Below are 27,196 nucleotides of genomic sequence, written 5' to 3' on the forward strand. Positions count from 1 at the left end.
TTTAATAACCTAGGACACTGTGTAGCCTGGCACATAGGCATTCAAGGCCCAAAACCAATCAGTTTGAATGTGTACCCCAATTCGGAGTGACCAATCACCCCCGCCCAACCTGTTCCCGCCAATGAATGTACTAATCACGTCTAAGAATTGTTGTTTGATTTTCCCACGGTGTATGATGATTTGTTAAAGGAGACTGTGATGTATGCAAATCCCCCGCCCTCCCCAAAAAGTGTACTTAAACACTTTTCAAGTTCTGCTTGGGGCTCTGGGCTGCTCTCCCTTCTTGAGTGAGCACCGAGCCCCAGCGCGCTGGATTGGATCCTCAATAAACCCCTTTTGCTATTGCATGAGTTGGTCACTTGGTGGTCTCTTCCTCTGACGTTCGCCAGACCCTTACACTTTAAATTGGTTTGCTTCATGCATTTTGTTATATCTCAAAAAATTCTTTAAAAAAAGTTTAGCAGGGCATGGGAATGGGAAAGACAGTAGAATGAATCTGACATGATGAATACAAGACCAGTGTAATTCCACATCATGTTCAACCTCAAGAATGGTAAGTATATATAATGTATGTATAATAATGTATAAAGTACACTCCACTGATGTGTACATCTAAAAAGAACAAAAAAGAAAAAAAAAAGCTTAAAGAAAAATTCTACTGATCAACAGTATACAGCACATCCAACTGAAAAAAAAAATCATCCACTTAAAATGTGTGCAGTCCACCACAAATTACGCCTCAATAAAATAAACTGGACCTCTGGTGGAGGAGTGATCAAGCACTTCAGCAACGGGTTCACATGACTCACCCCCAAAATAGGCCTCAGGCGCACATCAGACCTCCGCAGTACCTGCGGCCTAAGTCTCCCTAGGGGGAGGCAATCACACACACACAAAAAACGAAAAGCCCCCGACACTCGAGGCCTTTCCGCCCACTGAGGGAGGTCTAAAGCGTTCCAGACCCTCAGGCCCTGCCATCAGAAAGAGAACTGCCGCCTTCGGCTACCCAGGCCTTGCACTCAGCTGCCGCCGCGCTGACGTCACCACCCTGCCTCCCAGTCTCTCGCCTCCGTTCCCGCCCCGCCCCCTTTCCCGGCGTGCGCCGCGGCTAAAATTCCCCGCCCTGGGCTTCTGCCTGTCGCCCCAAGATGGCGGACACAATGAGCCGGCGCCGCGCCGGTTGGCCCTGAGGCGACTCTGAGGAGGAACGGTCGCCTAGGCCCCACGGTCCAGGCAGAAGAGTATCGCCAGTGCGAGAGGGGAAGGAGGCGGACTTACTGCTCGCAGCCCTTCCGCTCGCCGCCAGTGCGGCGCCCGCCCCGCCCGGGTTGGCCCTCCGCAGCCCGCCCGCTCGCCCGCCATCCAGCCCCGCCCCGGCCCTGCGCCGCTGCCGCCTCCAGCAGCCGCCGCCATGAAGCTGACCGACAGCGTGCTGCGGAGCTTCCGCGTCGCCAAGGTGTTCCGCGAGAACTCAGACAAGATTAACTGCTTTGACTTCAGCCCCAATGGCGAGACGGTCATCTCGAGCAGTGACGACGACTCCATCGTGCTCTATGACTGCCAGGAGGGCAAGTGAGTGCGGCGGTGGCTCTGGGCCCGGCTCTTGAGTCCCTCCCTCCCTTCTGTGGCCCAGCACTGGTCCCGCGGCCCGCCCTCCGTCCAGACTCCGGCCCCCGGTCTCTTTTGCTTCTTCCTGGGACGCCTGCACCCCGCAGCCGTCCAAAGACCTTTTCTTTCTTTATAAAATAACGATAATCGTAATAATAACAACATTATTTTTTATGTCTTCGGCCTCTTCAGAGTGCTTCTGTGTCGTTTTCCGAAACCCGCCTTGACCTTGACCTTTAAGGGCCCTGTCCATGCATCCCGGGCCCAGCAGGTAGTTTTTCCCGCTCTTCCGACCGTAGGAGGTGCAGGTCGGCTCTGGCTGGACGCAGAACTGGAGGGACTGCTCTCCTACTCATCCAACAGCGTCAGCTCTCTCTGCCCTTTCCGCGGTGACCTCAATTCAGCTCTGGCACTCCGCCGGTCCCCTGCCCCGCAGTTTGTCGTGGCCTTTCTGCCGTCAGGCCCCGTGGGTTGCATTTCTTGGCTGTCAGGATTTATTTGTTGTGCTTCCTTGAGCCCCTGACGTTTTCTTCCTCTTCCAAGCCTTGCTCTTATTCCCTCAGACCTGGTCTCCACGTTTATTATAAACTTTTTAATATCCTGAAACTTTTTTTTTTTTTCCTTTTTGCCATTCACAAGCGAATTTGACTGTCCCATTCTGATCCGAATGTGAACTCCTTAAAGTAAAGCATCCCAGGACAATTTCGTGTTTCCCCTTACACATTATTTTAATAGTTTCTGGTCCACTTGGAATTATCAAAACCTGAATCTGGTCATCAAAGTTTTATGTTGCACCAGGTCACTACACTTAGCATGTCTTTGCAATATCTTATGAACAGAGAGCGCTTTACCTTTTCCTCTATGGGCCTCATCCCTGTGGACTTGCTCCAAGTCCTTGCTGAATTGCTTCTTTGGAGCAGAAACTAGTTTAGACTAAATTTTATTTCCCCTCAGCCTCCTTTCCCAAGCAGCTTTGAGGATGTTGGGTTTAATTCAGTGGCTACTGGTTTTTTCAGACTTCATTTTGTTACCTAGTTACAAATTTTATGTTTTGAATCCTTGGATTTTTTCTCTACTTTCTCCAAGCTGTCCCTTTTGCTCCCCCATCCCCACCCCCAAACAACTGATGTTTTTCTTTTGGAATTTGTCTCTTCATTTGTGAATTTGATTATCTAAAGTAATGCTGTTTTGGACAGAGCTATGTTTTCCCCAAATTTCTTCCCCACTGGAGCATTATGTATTATGTAACTGGCTTTGGATCTGCTTGCAGTCATGTGGAAGAGTGGCCTACAGTGATGGTCCTGGGGGAGAGGGAATTTTTTTCCTCTAGTACTGGCTATTGAACCCAGGGGTGCTCTACCAGGAAGCTACATCCCCAACCCTTTTTCAAAAATTTGATAATGGATCTCCCTAGGTCATTAAGGCTGGCCTAGAATTTAGGATTCTCCTGCCTCAGCCTCCAGATAGGTAGCTGAGATTACAGGTGAGCTCCAGTGCACCTGTTGGGGAAAAGGAATTGTTAACTGAACAGATAATTAGTTATTTGAGTCAGTGTTATTCATTTAGTAGATGAATTCTGTCCATGTCTGGCTACTTGAATCAGTTTGGTGTTTGTGATGGGATTACTTGCTATGTTGCCCAGGCTAGCTTCAAATTTATAATCCTCCTGCTTCAGCCTCTGGAGTAGCTGGGATTTCAGGCACATGGTCCAGCTTTTTAATGGGTTTGGAAGAGGAAGTAATGTTTAAAGCTAGGGCAGAGATTGTCATTGTGAAGTCCTGGAACTAGAAGTAAATTGAAGCTGGTTTGCTTGAAATTTTCAATGCTTGTGCACAAGATTAGAACCTACCTCCAGAACCTAACAGTGGAAATACATGTCTACATTCAAAGGAAATGATGGTTGTCCTGGCATTTCTTCAATTTGTCACCAAATGTGGAGAATTTCTTCTTGTTATGAAGTCTTATATTGTAAAATGTCAATTTTGGCTTTTTACAATTATAGACTTTTTGAAAGTTATAATGTTTCAAAGACTTCCCTTGGGGAAAAAAAATACATACTTGAAATACACTTGAAAGAATGATCCAACAATTTATTAAGTTTCGCATCGTTTGCTTTATCATTCCATAGGTAAATATTTAAACATATGCATTTTTCCCATTTCATAGTAAGTTGGCGATATCAACCCCTTTATCCCTAAACATTTCAATATAGATTTCTTTTTCTTCTTCTTTTTTAATATTTATTTTTTAGTTTTTGGTGGACACAACATCTTTATTTTATTTTATGTGGTGTTGAGGATCGAACCCAGCTCCCCGCACATGCCAGGCGAGCACGCTACCGTTTGAGCCACATCCCCAGCCCTTTTTATTTTTTATTTTCATTTATTTTTTATTTTGGGGTACTAGGGATTGAACTCAGGGGCACTTGATCACTAAACCACATCCCCAGCTGTATTTTGTATTTTATTTAGAGACAGAGTCTCACTGAGTTGCTTAGCGCCTTGTTATTGCTGAGGCTGGCTTTGAACTCTTGATCCTCCTGCCTCAGCCTCCCTAGCCGCCGGGATTACAGGCGTTTGCTATTGCGCCCGGCTATTTCTTATTTTTGATACTAGGGATTGAACTCAGGGGCACTTGACCAATGAGCCATATCCCCAGCCCTGTTTTGTTTTTTTTTTAAATATTTATTTATTTATTTTTCAGTTTTCGGCAGACACAACATCTTTGTTTGTATGTGGCACGCATGCCAGGCGAGCGCGCTACTGCTTGAGCCACATCCCCAGCCCGTGTTTTGTATTTTTTATTTAGAAAGTGTGCCTCACTGAGTGACTTAGTGCCTTGCTTTTCTTGAGGCTGGCATTGAACTTGTGATCCTCCTGTCTCAGCCTCCTGAGCCACTGGGATTACAGGCATGTGCCACCATTCCCACCCTTTTAATTTTTTTTTTTTTTTTTTCAACAACAGATATTCTCTCTTCTTTATTTAGTGCAGCATTGACACTATTGACATTTTGGGCTAGATAATTCTTTGTTGTGGGGAGCTTTCCTGTGCATTACAGAACATTTAACAGCATTCCTGGCCTCTACTTACTAGATGCCAGGAGCAATAACATCTCACCCCCATCCAGGCTGTGATAACTGGAAAAAAACAAAAATGTCTACACATCACCAAATATCTCCTATGGGTATAGCCAGAGGGGATAAAATCACTGGTTTGAGAACCACTGCTTTAGAAAATGTGTGTAGCTCCTTGAAAGACCTGCTAAAGCCTCTCTATCTATACTCAGGGGTTTTCAATATAACTTCACTTCTATAGCTTCCTCCCTGTTGCTATGTCACCACAGCCAATGTACCCTTACTTCCCCAGGGGTGGTTCAACCCTTTCTTCCTCTTCAATTGCCTGGGTATCCTGCCACCCTTTTAATTTTGATTCAGGGTTTTGCCACGTTGCTTGAGGCCTTGCTAAATTTTGATCCTCTTGTGTCAACCTTGCGAGCCACAGGCATATACTACCATGTCCGGCCCATTTAAACTTTGTAATGGAGTTCATCTATTGAGATTTCAACTTGAAAACACCTAAAGGATATTATTTGTGGTAGATGAAGCAGATTACTCAAAGAGAAGAAGAAACTTAACCAAATATTTGAGAAAGTGTTGTGTATGGCCTTGAGTAAAGACCCTTGAAATGAATATAATATATTAGGATCTTTCAAACCAGGAAATGAAATTATAGACTTATTAGGAACAAATCTCAGGTTAATGTTTTTGGTAAATTTTAGAAGGCCATATCAAAGTTTAACACTCCCGCCCCCAACTTCTTTATACCATATTCTTTTAGCATTGGTACTTCAGGGTCTTTTCTGTTTGGCCATGGGCTGAAATAGGGCTTGGTTTGATACATAAAAAGTTAGCTGTCTTTAGAGAGCAAATGCATACTCACAGAGTCAGACTAACTTACTGCCTCACTGGTTGCCATGCAGTAACCCTATAGCAGAATCCTAGACAGTGGACCAAGTAGGTTTTTTTTGATCTTTCTAGAGTGACAATTATTTCAGTAAAGGTAAGCATGTGGAAATTCCAGTGCATTTGTTGTGAGAAGTCTTATTTGGCTTCATTGGCATTAACAGCAATTGAAAATGCAAATAATTGACTTTTTTTTTGCAGTACAGTGAATTGAACCAAGGGGTGCTCTACTACTGAGCTACACTTGCCAGTCTGGTCTCAAATTTGTAATCCTCCTGCCTCAGCCTCCTGAGTAGCTGGAATTATAGGGTGTGTGCTACTGATCCAAATGATTGGTTTTTGGTGTTTTGTTTTTTTTGGTACCAGATATTGAACTTAGGGGCACTTAACCACTGAGTCACATCCCCAGCCCTTTTTATTTTTTATTTTAGTATCAGGGATTGAACCCATGGGTGAGGCTTAACCACCAATGCACATTCCCGACTGTTTTTCTGTGTTTAAATTTTGCGGGGGGTACCGGGGATTGAACTCGGGGGCACTCAAACACTGAGCCACATCCCCAGCCCTATTTTTGTATTTTATTTAGAGACAGGGTCTCACTGAGTTAGTTGTTAGTACCTTGCTAAATGGCTGAGGCTGGTTTAAGCTCGTGAACCTCCTGTGCTGCTGGAATTACAGGCATACACCACCAAGCCCAGCCAAATGATTGGCTTCTTAAGGCTTCCCGAGTCATTTAAGTGTTTAGCATCCAGGTTCCAAGACGATTTTACGTAGAAAGGGTGAATATTTTCACAAATTTGAACTCTTGATAAACATTGGTATAGGATTTTGAAATCCTTCTAAGTCTTAAAATGTAGAAATTTATTTTTAAGTCATTTTAGGAAAGTGGTAGTGTGCTTTACCACTAAATTATGTCCCCAACCCTTTTCTTCTTTTATTTTGAAATAATGTCTCACTAAGTTACCTAGGCTGAGCTTGAACTTGTGATCTTCCTGCCTCAACCTACTGAATAGATGGGATTATCTCTGTGTGCTTTTCTTACTTGGTACATATGAGTTGTTCTGGCATTCAGATCTAATTTTACAGAGATAATTGGGTGGTTTTTGTTGTTTGTTTTTTTGCTGAGATCTGTTTTAGCTTGATCTTGAAGGTTCTGTAGAAGACATTTAGGAACTTCATCAAATGAGTTGGTAACCTGGACTGGAATTGTGTGATTTTATGTTAAAATAAAAAGAACCATTTTTTGCTAGGGATTTAGACTTGCCTTTAGAGTTAGGTTTGCCTCCTAAAAGTTTCAGCAAATAGGATATCTTCTGCGAGAGCAGGGTATACTAAGAAAAGCAGACTGTTTTGCGTCTGGTTTCAGTTTTCATAAATCATTACCTTCTTGAGGAAAGCTTTCTAAGTGAAAGGCTTAAAAAAAAAGCTCTTGGGGTTGACTTATTTTCATGTCCCTCTTTGTTGTTAATACATGATTTGTGTGTTGTTTTGTGTATCTTTCTTTCTAAATAGGTATACTTTTCTCAAAAGCTTTTAAATTTTGTAGTAGAGATTGAATTGAGCTAGGTATAGTGGCACATGCCTATCATCCCAGCTGAGGCAGGAGGATCACAAGTTCAAGGCTAGCCTCAGCAACTTGGTGAGGCTCTAAGCAATTTGGAAAGACCATGTCTCGAATTTTTTTTTTTTTTTTTAAAGGTGGTGGGATAGTTGGGAGCTGGGAATGTAGCTCAGTAGTAAAGTATCCCTGGGTTCGATCACCAGTATCCAAAACCAAAGATTGAATCGAGCTGGGCACTGTGGCACACATATGCATACCCAGTGGCTTAGAGGAGACTGAGGCAGGAGAATCTCAGGTTAAAAGCCAGCCTCAGCAACTTAGCAAGGCTGTAAGCAACCTAGTGAGACACTGTCTCAAAATAAAACATAAAAAGGGCTGGGGATGTTGTTTAGTGGTTTAGCACCCTTGCATTCGATCCTTGGTACCAAAAGAATTTTAAAAAAGATTGAACTGGTGAGCCCTCACATTTACTTATGCTTCATAATTCTTTCTGTGGCCATTGAGCTTGATTTAAAAAAATTTAAGAGCACAGAATGTCATATTGTCCAGGCTGGTTCTCCTTTGATGTAAAATAACAACTTTGTCTTAAAGGAAATAAGATAATTTTATTTTTTTTTTCCTGAGGCAAATATGAGTGACTATGGCCTGAAAACAGATTAAATTACCCTGAATGACATGTTTAACTGTGGAAAAGGTTATATGAAGTCACCAAACAGAAGAAACTCATAAATCAAACACTTATAACTGATAAGCACCCCTGGGTTCAATCCCTGGTACAAAGTGAGAGAGAGAGAGAAAGAGAGACAGGATATTATGTCAGTATGAAAGTTAAGGTAAGTGGTTGTTAAAGTGCCTAAAATGTCCTGAGATGATTTTGGCTATCAAGAACATTCTTTCTTGTTCTAGTCAGCTAAGGTTAAGCATCCTGCAGAATCTTCAGCATACATATAGATGCAGTTTCTTCAGAGAACTTCAGTTTATATTGTCATAGAGCAGGAAGCTGAAACTCCAAACCTCAATTCTGGTGTTGCAACAAAAGAAAATTTAAAGTCAGACACCAAGAGTCATGCAAGAGAATTTTATATTCAATGAAGAGAAAGTGGAATGAAGTGAGAATAAGGTGAAAGTAAAGAAGGCACAAGCAGAGAACACTCTCAAGGGAAAGAGTGATAACAAAGGAAACAAAGCTACTTTCCACTTTCATTGTTGTTTTTGTGTTTGCCTTGAAAACTGGGGACCACTTTCTGCAGCATTCTTTACCAATCAGGTATTCAACTCCTTCACATCAGGCAGTGGAGTTTTTTACCCTAATTGGTTTTTTCTGTTGTGGTAGCCATCCTATTCAGAAGGGCTTCATCTGTAAGTCAAGCCTATATTAATGTGGCTGGGGTCAGCAACCAGAGAGGTTAACTTATCATGGTCCTCAAGATTTCCCCCTTTCTGAGACAAAAGGAGACACTTGGGGCTATAACTTCTAGTTTATCTTGACCTTTATGGGCCCTGTAGAGAGTTAGACCCATAAATCCTTCTTTCTTAATGTAGTCCCCCCAACTGGCTCTTTTAACATTGTTTGTTTATCCTCAAGGTTTATGTACTAATGTTTTTCTACAGGTTATCTACTATAAGTTATTTACTCATCTGTCTTGGCAGTACCTTATAATAAACCTGTGATTTTAAATAAAACTTAAAATAAACCTGTAGGGATCTTGCTATGCATTTTACTGTTCATTTCTACTAACTACTACCTAACAGCATCTCAAACTCAGAGCTCTCTGGGGTTCAAGGAATTCCTAGCCTCAGCCTCCTAAGTAGTTGGGACTACAGGTATACCACCTCATCCCTTGATTAATTGATTTTTCCTCCTTTGGTGTGTGGAGGGTGGTACTGGGGATTGGATCCAGGCGTATTCATTGAGCTATATCATTAGTCCTTTTTTTTAATACATTTTTTAATTGTAGATGGACCTTTATTATTTATTTATGTGGTGCTGTGGTTCAAATTCTCATACATGCTAGCAAGCGCTCTACCACTGAGCCACCGCTCTAACCCCTCCATTTTGTTTTTGATTTTGAGATAAGATCTTGCTAAATTGTCTAAGCTGGCCTCAAACCTGGTGATCTTCTTGCCTCAGCCTTGTGAGTCAGTGGGATTATAGGAATGCACCATTGTGCCTAGCTATTTTCTCCTTTTGGATGCAATTCTGTTTTCTTTCCAGTGTTAGAACTTACTGACTTACTGAGACTCCTCATCCTCACCACATCATTTCAAGTGCTACTGTTTATATGGAGATGTCATATTTTAGAGTTGAAGAATTTTGATGATTTTTTTTTCTCTGTCCATTTCCTCATCAGACCAAAGAGAACCTTATACAGTAAGAAATATGGTGTGGACCTCATCAGATACACGCATGCAGCAAACACAGTCGTTTACAGCTCTAACAAAATAGACGGTAAGCAAACCTTTTTAGGAAGTTAAGGTTATGGTTTCCTTTGTTAAATAGTTCACGAAATCTTTGTGACTACTTCTGCTTTGTTTATAGTTTATTTTATTTTCCTATGATGTTAGCAATGGTAATTAAATTGTAACTAAAGGAATGCTGGAAGCAGTACTAGCACTTTGAAAGATTTGGAACTAAGAATGAAAAATCTGGGCTGGGGATGTGGCTCAAGCGGTAGCGCGCTCGCCTGGCATGCGTGTGGCCCGGGTTCCATCCTCAGCACCACGTACAAACAAAGATGTTGTGTCCTCCGAAAACTGAAAAATAATAAATATTAAAAATTCTTTCTCTCTCAAAAAAAAAAAAATGAAAAATCTACAGTTAATATTGAGTAGAAAAAGGAAGCAACTAATTACATTTACTTGTAAATTAATACTCCTTGAAACTTGAAAAAATACTTTTAGAACAAATAAAAGGAAAGAATACTTGACACAGCAAGTAGTAAACTATTGAAGAAAAATAGTTCCCATTCTTAATATGTAGATTTTAGGTCTGGGGGTGTATCTCAGTGGTAGAACTTAACAAAAGGCTCTGAGTTGGATCCCTAGCACCGCAAAAACAATATGTAGATTTGAGAAGAGTTTTCACAAAAATATGAGAAAACTTTAGTTCACAATTCCTGGACTCTAGCAAACTCTTAGGCTCAGATGATCCTTCTGCCTCAGTAGAAGTTTAAATAAGAGTTTTTGATGTAGTCCATCATTTAATGATCTGTGTCATAAAGGACAGTGTACTAACCTTAGTCATCTTTGATTTTAGGGATACTTTTTTAATCTGAATTTTATTCACCCCTCCACCCCTACCCCTGCTTTTTTTTCTTTCTTTCTTTCTTTCTTTCCTTCTTTCTTTTTTTCTTTCTTTCTTTCTTTTTTTTGCGGTGCTGGGGATTGAACCCAGGGCCTTGTGTATGCCAAGTAAACTAAGATATATCCTCAGCCCCTCCCTTTTTACTTTTAAATAAAGCTTATCATCTTTGAAGAATAAATTATTTTTAGAAATTAAAACCTGTGAATTTCTTTCTGTAATAAACGGTCTTTGTTTTTATCTTCATTTCCCCTGGGATGACTCCTTCCAAGTTAACAGATTGTCTTGATAATTGAGCTATAACACTTAATTTCATATTAGGACTCTTTTTTTTTTTTTAATGTTGCCTCATTGGTTTATTGTTTTACTTTTTATAGTAACCTTTTTCTAATGTCATTCAATAAGGATTGCTTAGACTGCTATTTTGGCTGTGTCTGTCTCAGAGCAGATGGGCAGAAGTCTTCATATTTTTTGTTTGTTTGTTCTTTTTTCCTTTAACAAGATCTTCTACCTGTAGTTGATTTTTTAGTAAGTATATTATTTCTACTTTTCATGTGTCTATTTCAGAAGTGGTTTTTTAATAAGCAGGGCAGTTGATGCTTTTGGATAAGAATATAAAACATTAGGATCCTGAGGAAAATATTTGTATATGATCATCTTAATGACTGGTACATTTCTTATGTTGGGCTGCTTTTCTGAGTGATTAAATGAGGATTCTCCAAATGTGGTACAAGATCAGGCAAATGTGTGGCACTTGCAGCTTTGCTGCCAGGCCTCTGCTGTGGGAATCTTGCCTTTCCTGTCTCAAGTGCATCCTGAAGAGTTCTTCCAGCGCTCCGTTTCCTTTTTGCCTGATTCCAGGCTGAGGTAGTAGTTTGTACAGTTTGAGGGTCTATGATACCACCCGGTACAAGGAGATAACTGTACAGGCCACTGCCTTGCCAGGAACAGTGCGCCAGCTACCAAGTGGGGCGGAAAGGATGGTGAAGCCCTGCTCGTCTCTGGGAATCCAGGTAATGGGGAGGAAAGTCTTTTCTTCTTAGGGCAGGTGAGTAGTTTCTAACACTAGATCAGGAATACTTCGTAGTTGTCATTTGAGAAGTTTGAAGATGTTTTCAAAGAAACTGTGTAGTTACAGAACATAAAAGGGTATCCTTTTCTGAAATTTCCCAGGTTAAATAACCCTCTTATTAGGAAGTACATTTATGAACCACCACTGGGTGAATCACTTGCTGCTTTCAACCTCTATATTCTGGGTTTCTGTTTGACTTTAGAATGTTTTTTCTGTTCTTTTGTTTCCCTGCATTTTGGTATCATTTTCTGTTACCTATTTTTCAGCAATTTCTTTTTCCTCATTTTTTTTAGAAGCATAGTACTTTCCTGCTTTTCCAGTTCTGTTCTTTATGGCACTTAATTCCCCTGCCACCACCATCTTTTTTATTATTTACCTTTTAAAATAGAATGATTTGTTTTTTTCTTTTTTTCTTTCCATTTTTATTTTTGATATTGGACATTTAACGCAGGGGTGCTTAATCACTAAGCAACATCCCCAGTAAGTTGCTGAGAGCTTTGCTGATTTACCGAGGCTGGCCTCAAACTTGCAGTCCCCTGTCTCAGCTTCCCAAGTTGCTAGGATCACAGGCAAGCACCACTATGCCCAGCTGATTAGTTTTTTTGTGTGTGTGTGTAGGGGGGGGGGTTCTTTTTTTTCTTTTTGGGGTGCTGGGAATCAAACCCAGGGCCTCATGCCAGCAAGCACTTTACCACTGAGCCACATTCCCAGCCCCTGATCTGGATTTTAAAGGTGTGTGTCTTCTTTTTCCTAAGCACAAATCTTGCTGATTATTCCTTTCTTTAAAACTGCAAAATCTCATTTCTGTTACTTGATATATTTCATGAGTTTGATATATATATATTTTTTAATGTCCTCAACCCAAATCTAGACATTAGTTTCTGTGTTGTTAGTTGCAGTGTACATTGTGTATCCTATGGAATGTTGGGATGGGGCAGTCTTGAAGAACCCTGGAAAAAATTGCTGCCAGGGTCCATCCTGATCTGTAGCTTATTTGGCTGCTTATAGCTTTGAGCCTGTTTCCTCAGCAGCCAAATGTGTTTCTATAAGGTTTTCAATTCTGTGGGCACTAAGACTAATATTTTTTTGCCAGGGTATATTTGCAGGGCAAGTTGCATTGTAATTTTGAAGAAGCCAAATATTGATAGTCGAACAGTGATTTATTTTACTTTTATTTTTGGTATTGATTGGGATTGAACCCAAGGCCTCGTACATGTTAGGCAAGCACTCTACCACTGAGTTATACCCAGAGCCCCCAAACAGCTCTGTCTGTATGCTGTTAACTTAGAACTGCTTTTGAGTTGTGAGAAATCTATATACCTACTCTTAAGCTGCTAAGAAGAATTATTCACCATTATTTATTAAACACTTTACTGGGGTGATGGAATACAGTGGGTTTTTGATCCTGTCTTTTCTTCAAGATGAAACTGCAAAGTAAATTGCTTTTAAATAATACAGTATCACCATCCCTTATTTGTCTTCTTGCAGATACTATCCGTTACCTATCCTTACATGACAACAAATACATCAGATACTTTCCTGGACATAGCAAAAGGTAAGACCCAGGTATTGCAGAATTGGGTAGTTATTTATTTATCCCTGAGCTAACCCAGAAAACAGAAGAGTGTATTTTATTAGTGAACCAAAGCTATTTCCTCACTGCTCTTTGGTATTCTTTTTATAAATCTTTAGGAAGATATAATCATAGTGATGTTGGGAATGAGTCTGATAACCATAAGGAACAAGTAGCCAGCTATTGGAGTAGGTTGGGATTGAAGTTGGGTATTCTACTACCATGTAAACCTGACTGTCTTTATTTCATTAGCCTCCCTGCCTCCCCCCCATATGCTGGAGATTGAACCCAGTGGTGCTAACTCTTTTAATTTTAAGACAAGATCTCTCTAAGTTGTGGCTTTTTGTTAGCCCTTCTTAAATAGTTAATTCTCAATTTCCCAAGGTTGTGAAAGCAGGGGTAGGTCTACAAAGATAAAGAACATCTCAGTTAAAATATAAGTAAGGAGGACTGGGGTTGTGGTTCAGTGATAGAGTGCTTGCCTAGCATGTGGGAGGCACTGAGTTTGATCCTCAGCACCACGTAAATTTAAATAAATAGAATAAAGTAAAAAAAAAAAATGTGTGTGTGTGTATGTGTGTGTGTATGTATGTATGTGTGTATACACACTCATGTGTATGTAAGGGACCAAGCACAGTGGTGCATACCAGTAATCCCATTGATTTAGGAAGCTAAAGCAGGAGGATTACAAGTTCAAAGCAAGTCTAGGTGAATTAGCAAGACCCTATCCCAAAATAAAAAGGGTTGGAGATCCAACTCAGTGGTAAAGTGCCCCTGATTCAATTCCCAGTACAGGCCTCCCCCCAAAAAAAATATACATGTGTAGTGTGTGTGTGTGTGTGTGTGTGTGTGTGTGTGTGTGTGTGTGTTGTGTGTGTAGATTGATGGATGGATGGATAGATAGCAGGGGCTAGAGGTGTATCTCATTGGCAGAGTATGTGTTTAGCATGCAGGAGATGCTGAGTTCAATCCCTTTAATCCCTTGGATTAAAGACACTTAGTAATAAACCTATGTAGTAAAAATTACAGTTGGCATTTAAGAATGCCAATCTCAGGTATCCCTTAATGAAAGAACCATTATGAGGCTTTCCAGTACAGGTGGCCCCCATTTCAGCAGGTCCCTACAAAAAAATGTTACATGTGAAGCTTTGTGTGTTGGAGGGTGGGGAGGAGGGTTTGTGGTAATCAAACTTCACTCATGCTAGGCAAATGCTCTACCACTGAGCTAGCTTCATCCTCAGCCCTCATATTCAAAGATCTTAATGAAGATGCAAAATGGAAACAAACACATTTTTGCTTTTTTTAGGGGGGTGGAAATCAGGGATTGAACTCAGGGTAATTTAACCACCAAACTACATCTCTAGTTCTTTTTTTGCTACTGGGATTGAACTCAGGGGCACTCAACCACTGAGCCACATTCCCAGCCCTATTTTGTATTTTATTTAGAGACGGAATCTCACTGAGTTGCTTAGCACCTTACTAAAGCTAGATTTGAATTCATGATCTTCCTACCTCAGCTTCCTGAGTTGCTGGAATTATAGGCATGTACCACCACACTGCCTGGCTTTTTTGTTAAAGTCAAGAAGTTTAACTTCTTGTTCTATATTATATAATGTATGCAGGCTGTTTCTTTTTACCCTCAGCCTACTTCCCCTAATTTTTTTCCTCCAATTTTTCCAGTTTGGCTGAATGTTAACAAATATTTATCTTCTTGGATAATATTTCAGTCTCTTATGGCTATTTTCTCCTATTCTCATTTATAAAAATGTACAGTAACCCAGGATGGCTTAGAGTGTTATGGAGTCCTAACAGAAAATGGACTGAGAGCTACCTGTTAATACTTGTACTTCTGAGGCTCAGGGGTAGAGTGCTCGTGTAGCACATCCAAGACCCTGGGTTCTATCCTCAGCACCACATAGAAACAAAGATGTTTTGTACGCCTAAAACTGAAAAATAAATATTGAAATTCTCTCTCTCTCCTCTCTGTCTGTTTTCTCTCTCTCCTCTCCTCTCCTCCCTCCCTCCCTCCCTCCCTCTCTCTCTCCCTCTCTCTCTTTCTCTCTCTCTCTTTAAAAAAAAACAGTTGTACTTTTGAGTGATTAGCGTTCTTGTGTTGTGGAAGACTGGAGATTGTAGCTGTTGGTTATTGTGTACTATCAGATAGAGGATAACTCATGACAAGTAGATGATATTGCTTGTCGTATTCAAATCAGTGTTCACAGATTTACTGCTTATAATTAAGGGTTAATGTGCTTGCTGAGATTTTTTCCATTCTTCCTTATTGTATCTTCTTTACCCAGAAGTACTTTACCATTGATCTACATCAGCAGTCCTTTTAATTTTTTGTTTTGAGACAAGATCTCACTAAGTTGCTTAGGACCTCATTAAATTGCTGCTGATGTTGGCTTCAGACTTTTGATCTTTCTGCCTCAGACTCTCAAATCACTAAGATTACAGGCTTGCACTACTGTGCCTGGCTCTCCATACCTTGACCCTGTTTCTTAGTAGATGACTGTGTCCCTCTGTTGAGAAAATCAAGGTTATCCAAATGAGTACTTTTGAACTTATATCCCTTTTCCTGAAATTCTTCTCTTTGGATCTCTTTCCTTGAAAAAGAAGTAGCCTTCCTTCCTTGATGAAATTAACCTCCCACTTTCCACTTGGCTTCTGTCTCTATAATTGACCTTTTCCTTATTGCATCTACCAACTTACTTGGAATTTCTCATCTTAAGTCTATTTATTGATCCTTTCACCCACTTTTCACTATCAAACATGATAGAAGAATATCTACATTTTCATCTCCAACACCTCATACTTTTCAGTGTTTAAAAACACTTGCTCTAGTCTGTTAGAGTCATATGGACTTGGACACTTAGGTTTCTAACTACCTCAACTTTCTCAGGAGATTTTGGCTTTTAATAGTATCTTTTGTTAAGGAGCTAGTGCAAATGTTGAGTTATGATTGGAAGAAGAGTTTTTTGGTGATTAACTCAGGATGGTACAGGTGGAGTACTCCTTATCTCTCGAAGTTTTCAGATTTTAGAATATTTGCATATGTATAATGAGATATCTTAGGAGCGGGACTTATTGTAAACATGAAATTTATTTATGTTTCATATATACTTTACTCATACCCTGAAGTTAATTTCATTCAGTATTTCTGGTTCATCCCATTTTGATTACAGCCCCATATGTATGATCAAGTGTGGAATTTTCCACTTTCAGTGTCATGTCAGTGCTTAAAAAGATACGTGCTGGGCAAGTGCCCGACCATCCCTAGCCCCTGAATTTTCAGATTAGGAATGTTCAAGCTAGGCATGCTAGGCGTGCACTCTACCACTGAACCACAACCCTAGCCCCTCAATCTACATTTTAAATACCTCTTCCAGTGATGATGATGCCACTCTAGTTTGGAAACATTAGTGTACTCTTGTACTATCCTGTTGTTTTGTTTTGTTTTTCTTTTAATTGTATTTTGAGACTTTCCAAGTTGCCCAAGCTAGGATTATAGATGTGTACCACCACACCTAGCTACTACCATCCTATTAAGAAACCATGCTTCTTTAAAAAATTGATATATAGTTATCAAGCCATGAGTTATTCATTTTACTTTTTGGTACTAGGGATTGAACCCAGGGGTACTTTATCACTGAGCTATATCCCCAGTCTGTTTTATTTTTTATTTTGAGATAAGAGTCTTGCTCAGTTGCTTAGGACCTTGCTAAGTTTGCTCAGGCTGGTCTTAAATTTGTGATCCTCCTTCCTCAGTCTTCCGAGTTGCTAGGGTTATAGATGTGTGCCACCATGCCAACCTAAATTATTCATTTTAAAGTGTCCAGTTTGGTGATTTTGGGCGGGGGAGAGTGCGGTTTATATTCACAAGAGTTTGGCCACAATCCTTGCTATATAATTCCAAAACATTTTCATCACCCCAAAGAGAAATCCCATACCCATTCACATTCACTTCCCCAGTGTCCCTCACAACCGCTAATCTACTTTCTTTCTCTGTAGATTTGCATATTCTAGACATTTTGTATAAATGGAAAAAGATAACTTGTGGCCTTAGTTTCTTTCACTTAAGGTGATATTTCTAAGGTTTATCCAGGTTGTCAATATGAGTTAGTACTTCATCACTTTTTATTACCAAATGATATTCCATTGCATTTTATGGATGAGAACCACATTCATTCATTAGTTAATGGACATTTGGATTATTTCCTCTCTTTTCACATTTCTATCAGCAGTGTATAAGTATTCCAATTGCTCTACCATCCTCATTAACATCCGTTAATTATTATAGCTATGCTTGTGGGTGTAAAGTAGTATCTCATTGTGGTTTTAGAATTATATATTTTTATAGTAAGGCTTTAAGTTGCTTTTTTCCATCATACTAGTTGGCTTTGATTATTTCAGATATGCTTGCATATATTTCCTAGAATAGCAGTTTTGGGAAACAGGTATATATAGCTAGGCAGAGTGGCTAAGTTCACATCCAATTTTTGCTCATAGTTTGCTTCAACTCCTATTTATCTTGATGCATTACAGGGTGGTGGCCTTGTCCATGTCACCTGTGGATGACACTTTCATTTCTGGGTCTCTTGATAAGACTATTCGACTCTGGGATCTCCGGTCTCCTAACTGCCAGGTAATGATACCTCACAGTTACATTTTTTAGCATTTCCTGTGGTAGGCATTATAATCGGTTCTCTCTTTCAAGAAGGAAAGCAAGCACTAGTTCCATTCTGGGATCCCAGAGTCTTCCTAAACTTCAGAGGAAACTTGTTTTCCTGGTAGATTGCTGCTTGGTAAGCAGATAACTGTAATCTAGTGTAGTTGGCTTTATATTCTGTGGCTTATTGTTTTAAAAAATTCTTTTCTTAGAGCTTTTGAGCCACAGGTTTTGGCCTCAGGGGATTTGTTTTTATTTGAACTTTTTGTCTATAATATTGTGCAGTTAGGATTGATTAGAAATCTATTTATATGGTGACTTCTTTTTTAAAAGCTTCAATTTAGTTTGATTTTTGTTTGCTTTTTCTGTACTGTAGGTAGGCTTAGTTTTCATTAGGAAAGGTCAATTATATGGTGGTGAGATTCTTATTAATTTTTTGTCTTCTTTCTTCTTTCCTTAGGGCCTCATGCATCTTCAGGGCAAGCCAGTTTGTTCTTTTGATCCAGAAGGGTTAATTTTTGCTGCAGGTGTCAACTCTGAAATGGTCAAACTTTATGACCTTCGTTCTTTTGATAAGGTTTGAATCTTTGAATTATCTTGATGGTATGGAAGTTTTAGAGAAAAGATGGATATATTAAGCCCTTTTTTTATGGTAGAGGGAGTATGTTGTAGATATTAGAGAGCCAAAGTTTATCTTGTGCTTTCCCACTCAAAAAGGAATCTCAGTAGCAGAGTGCTTGCCTAGCACCCACAAGGCCCTCAGTTCTGTCCTCGGCCCTGGGGGCTGAGGGAGGTGGGGGTGGGTGGAGGAAAAAAGAAATATAAACTGATATAGAACGGGAGTTAGCTCTGACAGAAGGAATTATAAATGTTCTTTGACCTGGGGCTGCTTTCACCTTTTGCAGGGACCATTTGCAACATTTAAGATGCAGTACGATCGGACTTGTGAATGGACAGGACTCAAGTTCAGCAATGATGGCAAGCTTATACTCATCTCCACCAACGGCAGCTTCATACGTCTCATTGATGCATTCAAGGGAGTGGTGATGCACACATTTGGGGTGAGCTGACATTTTTTTTTTTTCCTCCGTTACTGGGAATTGACCCCAGAAGCGCTTTACCACTGAGCTATATCCCCAGCCCTTTTTAAACTTTGAGACAGGATCTCGTTTAGTTTCCTAGAACAGCAGATTTGGGAAACAGGTATATATAGCTAGGCAGAGTGGCTATAAAGTTCACATCCAATTTTTGCTCATATTTTGCTTCAACTCCTATTTTTTAAAAATATTTTTTTTTTTTAGTTTTAGGTGGACACAATATCTTTATTTTATTATTATGTGGTGTTGAGGATCGACCCAGTGCCTCGTGCATGCCAGGCAGGTGCACTACCACTTTGAGCCACATCCCCAGCCCTTCAACTCCTATTTATCTTGATGATTCTAGACTGGCCTGGAACTTGCAATTCTCCTGCCTTAGCCTCCTAAGGCAGCTGGGATTAGAGGTCTGCACCATTGTGCCTGGTTTAATTGATATCCTTTGAGCATGACTGCTTGCATGCTTCTCCCTCCTGGGCTGAAAATTGTGTTAGTGATGGATAATAGCAGTTATCTTTTCACTGATTAAGGCATGAGCTTGCACCATCTTCCTGTCTGTGAACTTACTTCCTTTGGATTCAGAGACATTTGCTTCTCACCAAGTGACCAAAGTGAGGTGTTTAGATATAAAATAATTCTTAATTGCTCAATGTGGTGCATACCTGTAATGCCAGTTACTTAGGAGGTAAAAGAGTATTGCAGGTTAAAGACCAGCTTCGCAACTTGGCAAGACCTTTGTCTCAAAATTAAAAAAATAAAAGGGGCTGGGGAGGTAGCTCAGTAGTAGAGCACCCCTAGGTTCAGTAAAAGTTTTCTTGCCCCCACCCCCCAATATAGGATTCGGTTAGGGAGTGAATATTTTAAGGGTGGCAACTGTATTTGGAACCTTGGTGGTATTGAATATAATAAGGAAAGGGTTTCCTGGAAGATGATGTGTTTACTAGGTTGATATTCTAGGCATTTTTAAACTAGTGACCCTGTAACAACAAGAGAATTGCTTTGTTTTGTTTTAGGGTTATGCCAACAGCAAAGCTGTCACCCTAGAGGCTTCATTTACTCCAGACTCTCAGTTTATTATGATTGGTAAGCTTCCTTCATTTCTCTTGGAGTTATTTCTGTGGTACTGTGCATTTGTTCAAGCTATTAACCTGATTATGATATCATAACCTGTTTAATAGATGTTTTCAGGTTTCTGTACAGCACATATATCAAGGATATAGTGTCTTTAAACTGTCTGACTTTGGGGTGTTCTTTGCTGGAACCAACATTACTGTTGACCTTCCCTTGACCAGCATTAGAATTAAGCTCTAAAATTACTTTATTAGTATTATTAACTTCCTGGAATAACCCTATGTTCAGTTGCCTCAGTGGCTAGATATTGTTAAGCTACTGGTATTCAGCCTCTTTTTTGGATGGGAAAAGTAAAGCTAGAGGGGAAGTAACTTGCCTGAAATAAATAAACAAGGTCAAGTTCAAATCCCAAGGCTGGAACTATATAGCTCAAGGGTCGCATGCATGCCTAGCATGCTCAAGGATCTGGGTTCGATTGGCAGTACCTCCTTCACGCAAAAAAGACTAATTCCCAAATTGAGTGTGCTTCCTTCACTCTTTCTCCTTCCTCCCACTTTGTACTGAGGGCTGGGTCCTGAAGCTTTTCTTCTCTCCAGACCTCAATCATCTCTCTCAATCATGTCTTTCTTATCTCAGTTGTTTTTGTATTGAGCTATTAAATTTTCCTTGATGATTCTCTTTAGGTTCAGAGGATGGCAAGATCCATGTTTGGAATGGAGAGAGCGGTATAAAAGTAGCTGTACTGGATGGTAAACACACAGGCCCCATTACCTGTTTGCAGTTTAACCCCAAGTTCATGACTTTTGCCAGTGCGTGTTCCAACATGGTATGTGAACAATGCTAAGTGTCTTCTACATAGGGACCCTCTCCTTTGGGGTGGCAGTGAGCATAGCATGCTGTAGGTACCTGTTTGTCATGTGGCTTCCCTGTTCACCTCCCATCATGTAATGTCTGGCTGGGGTATTTTTTTATTCTTCCCACGAACTGGGGTCCCCTCTTGAGTTCCCAAGAGATAGTTTTTGCTATGACCTTTGCTTTTAGACTTAAATTACCTAGACTAGTGTTCAGTATAGGGGTAGGAGTTGGAGATTACCTAGACTATGCTGGACACTTTTTTTTGCTGCTGGTAGTCTTTTTTTTTTCTTTTTGGTACTGGGGATTGATCTTGAGTACCCAACTACTGAGCCATATTCCCAGCTCTATTTTTTGTATTTTATTTAGAGACAGGGTCTCACTGAGTTGCTTAGTGCCTCACTTTTGCTGAGGCTGGCTTTAAACTCACAATCCTCCTGCCTCAGCCTCCCAAGCCACTTGGATTATAGGCGTGTACCACTGCACCCAGTTTGTTCTTGGTATTCTGAACCATTTTTTTGTATGTTTTGGCACTGGGGATTGAACCCAGAAGTACTTTACCACTGAACTATATTCCCAGCCCTTTTTTTTTGGAGGGGGTCTCACTTAAGTTTTCAGGTTGGCCTTGAACTTGGGATCCTCATGCTTCAGTCTCCTCAGTTGCTGGGATGTAGGCATATACCATCATGCCCAGCTGAATGCCGCAGTCTCTGGCTGGGCACAAATCAGGAGCCACCACACAGCTTGTAGATTCAAACAGCAATTCTTTATTCCCGAACTCACACCGGCTGGGGGAATCCACGTTCTCTGCCCAAATCCACACTCCTGGGCTTCTGTCTCCCAAATATATTGTCTGACCCTAAGAACTCAAGAGGAACTCAGGCAGCAGGATACGCCCTATTCTAAAGGGGGAACACCCTAATCTCCTATTATGCTAAACCGGGGACACCCTAAACACGGATCCGCCCTGGTCCTTGAGAAAGGTCACCTTTCAGGAGTCCTTCCACTAGACAGCATGGGAGTAGTTGGCAAGGAAATTGTCATACCTACTTGGCTGATGGCTCCCAGCAGCTGAACCCACCTTTTGTGACTGCATCCTTTCAGTCTTTCATTTCTCTTGGTTTACACTGATTTCCTCAAAAATTCTTAACAGTTGATGATAACTCACCACTTAGAATTAACTCTATGTCTTTGTCTCTTCCTAGACAAGACTTTGAAAACAAAGGATCAGTGAGTCTCAGCTCCTAGTTTTCTTTTTGGATCTCTTAAACCTGCCTGGGTATCTGCGTATTACCTAGAATACGTTGCCTCCTCTCTTTATTCTTTTATTTTCTTTTCATTCTCCTTCCTTCCCTGAAATCCCAGCTATTCAGCTGGGTCACAAGTTCAAGGCCAGCCTCGGCAACTTAGCAAGACCTTCAGCAACTTAGCAAGACCCTATCTCAAAATAAAAATTAAAAGTAGATATAGCCGGATTACAGGTATTGCCACTACACCAGTCTCCTTCCTTTTTTAAAAAACCAAGCAAGTAATCTCGGAAGAAATGTGGAAAAAAGCATCATTCAATCCCTCTCATTTTTGTGGCTCAGGAAGAAGAGGGGTCAGTTTGAGGTCACCTGGCAGATTACCAATGAGGCCAGGTTCCCCAAATAGCATTCCTCTTTTTCTTCACATACTGGACCATTGTGGTGGAAGGTGGACAGTGAGTATTGGAAGGAAACAGAACCAGCTTAACTTTCATAGAGTGAGGAGTGTTTCTTTTCTTTTTTGCGGGGAGATACCAGGGATTAAACTGGGGGGCACTTGACTACTGAGCCCCATCCCCAGTCCTCTTTTGTATTTTATTTAGAGATAGGGTCTCATTGAGTTGCTTAGCACCTCATTTTTGCTGAGGCTGGCTTTGCACTCAAGATCCTCCTGCCTCAGCCTCCCCAGCCCTTGGGATACAGGTATGTGCCACAGTGCCTGGGTGGAGTGTTTGTTTTCAGACTGCCAGGGTTGGTCATTTGGGAGGGAAGGACACCAGGCCATAACTCTCCACCATTGGGGATCGGGGGTATAAAGAGCACTTCACAAGCCTGGTATGCTGACACATGCCTGTAATATCATCTATTTGGGAGGTTGAGACAAGAGGATTGCAAGTTTAACACTAACCTAAACAATTTAATGAGACCTGGTCTCAAAATAAAAAGGGCTATGGATACAGCTCAGTAGTAGAGTGCTTGCCTAGCATTGCCCCAGGCTGTGGGTTCAATCTTGAGGGGGTGGGGGGAGAGGGGGCTTTGCTTTTTAAAGCTGGCTTATGTGACTTGTGTTCTCTTTCCAGGCCTTCTGGTTGCCAACCATTGATGACTGACCCTGATGCTACTCAGCTATTTCTGTATAATGGGGGTGGCCAGCAGGAAAAACTCAGAGTGGACTGAGATAAGTGGGATTGGATCATTTGACTGGGCTGGACAACATCCTTTCACATGGCCTTCCCATGGATGTGCTGTACATCTGCTCAAAAGAAAAAATTACTTTGTTGAGCTTCTTCATAAGAACTCTTGGTGCCACCGACTCAGTTGGGACTTAGCCTTTCCAGCCATCAATGCACCAGGTTCCTCCAGAGTGACCAGACTTGTGATTAGGTTATAGTGGGGCTCTCAAAAGCACCTTCAGTTTTGAATGTATTTGCTGCTGAGGAGCCAATGAAGTCTTCAATTCTGCACATCCCTTCTCCCATCTCTATAAATGCATGGGAAGCCACAGTTCTGGTTTTAAGATGCTTGGGCAGCTCAGTGCCCCTTGCCCTCACCCTGCATGTCTTGTTACTGGGTCTCCCTGTGTAATTGTGGCATTATTCCACAGCCATCATGTTTGTTAGGTGCCAAACATTTACAGAAATAAGTCTTCATATACCTTGGGGTCAAAGATAGGGACAAATACAGAAGGACCTTGCTTGTCAGGAAGCTGTGCAGTTGTCCTGTAAGGGTGGGTGGTCTGGATAGGCCCCAGGCACTGGTGTTGGGTAGGAAAAGGCTCAAGAACCTAAAAGGGAGGGAAAGGGTAGCATTGTGTTCCTCGGGCTAGAAGGTTTAGCAGCAGCCTGGTGCAGTCCCATCATCAAGACAAACCTACAGTCCTGGGTGCCTACCAAGCTTGGTTTGTACAAAAGCAAGGTAGGAGTCTATTTTTGTACCTGAGATGCATTGCTCTTTTCCTGTGGGCCAGTATTGTGGAATGAGTCTGAGTTGTTTACACTGATGCCTTCCTTCCCTGTCCACCACAACTGTGTACATAGTCTCCAGGTGACACCCCCCTTTTACCCAGCTCCCACTGAAGAGTTGGTTCTAGGCCTGTGTTATATGTTATATTTAGCCTTTTATATATGACCTTTGATTTCGGTTTGTATTTTAGCACAGTATGTGCATCTTCATTTAAATATATTTGTGCATTCATATATGCATATATATGTATGTATGCATATATATGTATGTATGTATGTGTATATATATATACATATATATATATAAAATCACCTGTAGCTTCTCAGTTCAGCCGAAGAAGGTGGAGTTCTGCAACCCAGGAGAAAGATTGCATCCTTGCTAATAGTGTTTGCCACAAGTGTTAGTCTTCCCTGTTACCTTTTTTCCTTTGGGAAACTAAATAAAAGCAAAGCTTCTTGTGTTTGCTGTTTCCATGGCAGCTAAGTGAGGGTCTTGGGATGACTTCCTATGTTCCTCAAGCCACACTTTGGGGTCCTCTCTGCAGTATTAGTCTCTTTTTTGCCTGGTGGTGCTCTGTCTGCATCTGTATATATGTCACAGTCATTTGCATGGCTTCTGTGCCTGGCTTGCAGCATTTAGGGACAGGATGCTGAAACCAGAGCACTTTGTTTGTCTAAGGCTTCTTACCAATTACAGGTTACTCCCACTTAGTATGGCTACTTTCTTGCTCTTTTTCTTGCTTTTTCTTGAGAGGAAGAGGTTTTAGCTAGGCCCAAGTTGGGATGCTCTGTATCCAGCCCATGGCCTTTTTTTCCCCTGCATGGCCTTCTTAAGAGCAGACCAAGTGGCATGTTACTTCCTTAAGTACCCAGTGAAACATTTTATTGCAGACAACACTCCATGCAGATCCAGAAACTGAGGCCCAATAAAGTTATGACTTGCCCAAAGGTACATAGCTGCTAGGTTAAATCAAGCCATCACTGCTTCTGTTTAGCAGCAGATACAGGCTGTGAATCACTAGCACTTTCTCTTTTTTTGTTGTTTGTTGTTTAAGCAATTACTCTTGACTTTTTAATCAAAGTGAAAGGGCAAATAGGCATACACCTTTCCTAAGAGTAGACTGGAATCTGCAACTGCTACCATGCCACCCACTGTGTAGCTCTTCCTTCCCAGAATGGAGGGATTCTGAGAAACCAAATAATTTGAGCTGTTACTGCCCTCCCCTGGCTTTTCAGGGTAGAAAGTTCACATTAGGAACAGTCAGAGATGGTGCTTGAAACTGAGTTAACAAGAAAGGCTGTATAATTTATATATATGTAACTAACAGAAGGAACTCTCCAATAGTAGGAATATGATGTGTATTTGAGTTCTCAGATGTCCAAAGCTGAGGCATCATGTCCTTTGAAAACATGTCACTTCACAGCCTCTACTTTACGCCCAGTGGAGCAGAGTTGGGGAGGAATAGAAAAGATTAAGCTGGAAGTGTGGCTAGGATAAAAGGGAGAGAAAGACTGAGAGCTGGCCCTGCAGTAATGTATTGCTGGGGGCTGGAGTTAGGGCCAAAGCCACTGCTTTGTATGTGACAGCAACACTGAACTGCTCAACCACCAGCCAGTGGGGATATTTTTTAAAAGTTACTCCCTATTTCAATCTTAATTAGTGCTCATTAAGGATAATTGGGGGAATTTTAAAGAATCAATTGGCCACCCAAATGGTACCACTGTTAATCTTTTGGTGTTAAATGTTCCTCTACACATTTCTGTGCATAGGTTTTTGGTGTGTTTACATAGTTGTTATTCTACTGTATATACAATTTTATGTCCCTTTTGTACTTAACATATAAACTTTTTTTTCCATGTTAACAGTCTTTTAAACAGAATTTTATGGGTGCAGCCTCTTCCATTGAGTTTCTGAAGTATTGTCTGCCTGGTACCCAGAGGGAGGGGATGGGTTGTCTACCTTCATTCTCTTAGCTTACATAAGGCTCCCTGTAATGCTGTGTGAATGGGTTGCTGTAACCCCTGCTAGATAAGGCCTATGGGCGAGTAAGAACCCCTAGACTCTAATAGGCAGCCACTGGGCCAGAAATGAGTAACATTTAAAGGAAAGCCCAAGCCAGCCTTAATCTTCGGAACTTATCTGGCATATATGTCAGTCTGCCTTGCACACACACACCCCACACCCCACTATTTCAACCTTTGATCAGAATGACAACTTCTTGGAATATGCATTCCCTACTAGACCCTGGCTTTTGGTGGCTTCTACACCAGGTCTGGCAGAAGGCCTAGCCACTTGCTTTGGTAACTTATTGCCTAGCCTGGTGAGATGGTAATTCCTGGGGCCTGCTGCTCTAGCTTAACATCATCAGAGCTACAGGATCTGCTTCTGACTTTTTGAACTAGAGCAGATGAAAATCCTGCCACTCTGACTACTTCTATACCACTTTGGAGGTTGGCTAGGGACTCTGATAGAAGGCTCCTTCTGGCTTGGTTGTAGTTGGCCTTGGATAGGTTCTCCCGACTCAAGAGTACTCAAGGAGGAAGAGACCATCATGTGGTGTGGTGGGAGGGCTGCTGCAGCTTTAGCTCTGCTGGGAAATATGAACAAATCAGTCAGAATGGCTGCCCTTGCCACCTACTGAAAGACCTGTTCTACCTACTCCCTGGGTCTTGGCCTTGTGCAAAGAACAAGAGCAGGAGCAGGGAGTAGCCTTTAGCTTTGTTCAGAATTGAGGCCAGCAGGCTGTGGGGGTGAGCTGGTTTAGCAGTTGATGTAGGGAAGAGGCAGGGACAGAATGTTGCCTACACTTTGCTCAGGGAGAAGGGGAAAGGCTGTGCTGAGGAAAGAGGAAGTCAGTCTCCTGTAGGCTGGTAGGACAGCATTCTGGCATTTGCCAGCTGACTGATAAGAGATATGCAGAACTTCAAGGACTAACATTTTGTGATGGCCCCAACTGGGCCCAGATTCAGGCCTGGAAATCCTGGGAATACAATTATATGGAAAATGGAATATATATGGTAATACTTTTTTCTATTGAAAAACATCTGAGAAATGGAATCTCAACTGCACAAGTTTTACCATATGTTTTACTGGATATTCTGGCTGCAGTCTAAGACTTGAGTTGCCTGGCAAAAGTTACTTCAATTCTAGGAGTGAATTCTGGAACTCAGAGAAAGCTGAAGTCATGAAGGTGATTTGCCTTGTCTTTCAAATACTACCTGAAC

At 41.3% G+C, this 27,196-nt stretch overlaps 1 protein-coding gene across 1 annotated transcript; it reads left to right on the top strand.

The window, feature by feature from the left end:
- Window positions 1-1,131: 1,131 nt before the first annotated feature.
- Wdr82 (WD repeat domain 82) lies at window positions 1,132-25,851 on the top strand. The gene is made up of 9 exons (XM_076867363.1): window positions 1,132-1,572; window positions 9,483-9,580; window positions 12,993-13,059; window positions 17,623-17,722; window positions 18,207-18,323; window positions 18,652-18,807; window positions 19,854-19,923; window positions 20,595-20,737; window positions 23,090-25,851. Exons 1-9 carry the CDS (start codon window positions 1,412-1,414, stop codon window positions 23,117-23,119), a joined length of 942 nt encoding a protein of 313 aa, XP_076723478.1. The 5' UTR covers window positions 1,132-1,411; the 3' UTR covers window positions 23,120-25,851.
- The last annotated feature ends 1,345 nt before the right edge of the window (window positions 25,852-27,196 follow it).

Source organism: Callospermophilus lateralis, chromosome 10, assembly GCF_048772815.1.
Source record: "Callospermophilus lateralis isolate mCalLat2 chromosome 10, mCalLat2.hap1, whole genome shotgun sequence".
In the NCBI taxonomy this organism is placed as follows: Eukaryota; Metazoa; Chordata; class Mammalia; order Rodentia; family Sciuridae; genus Callospermophilus; species Callospermophilus lateralis.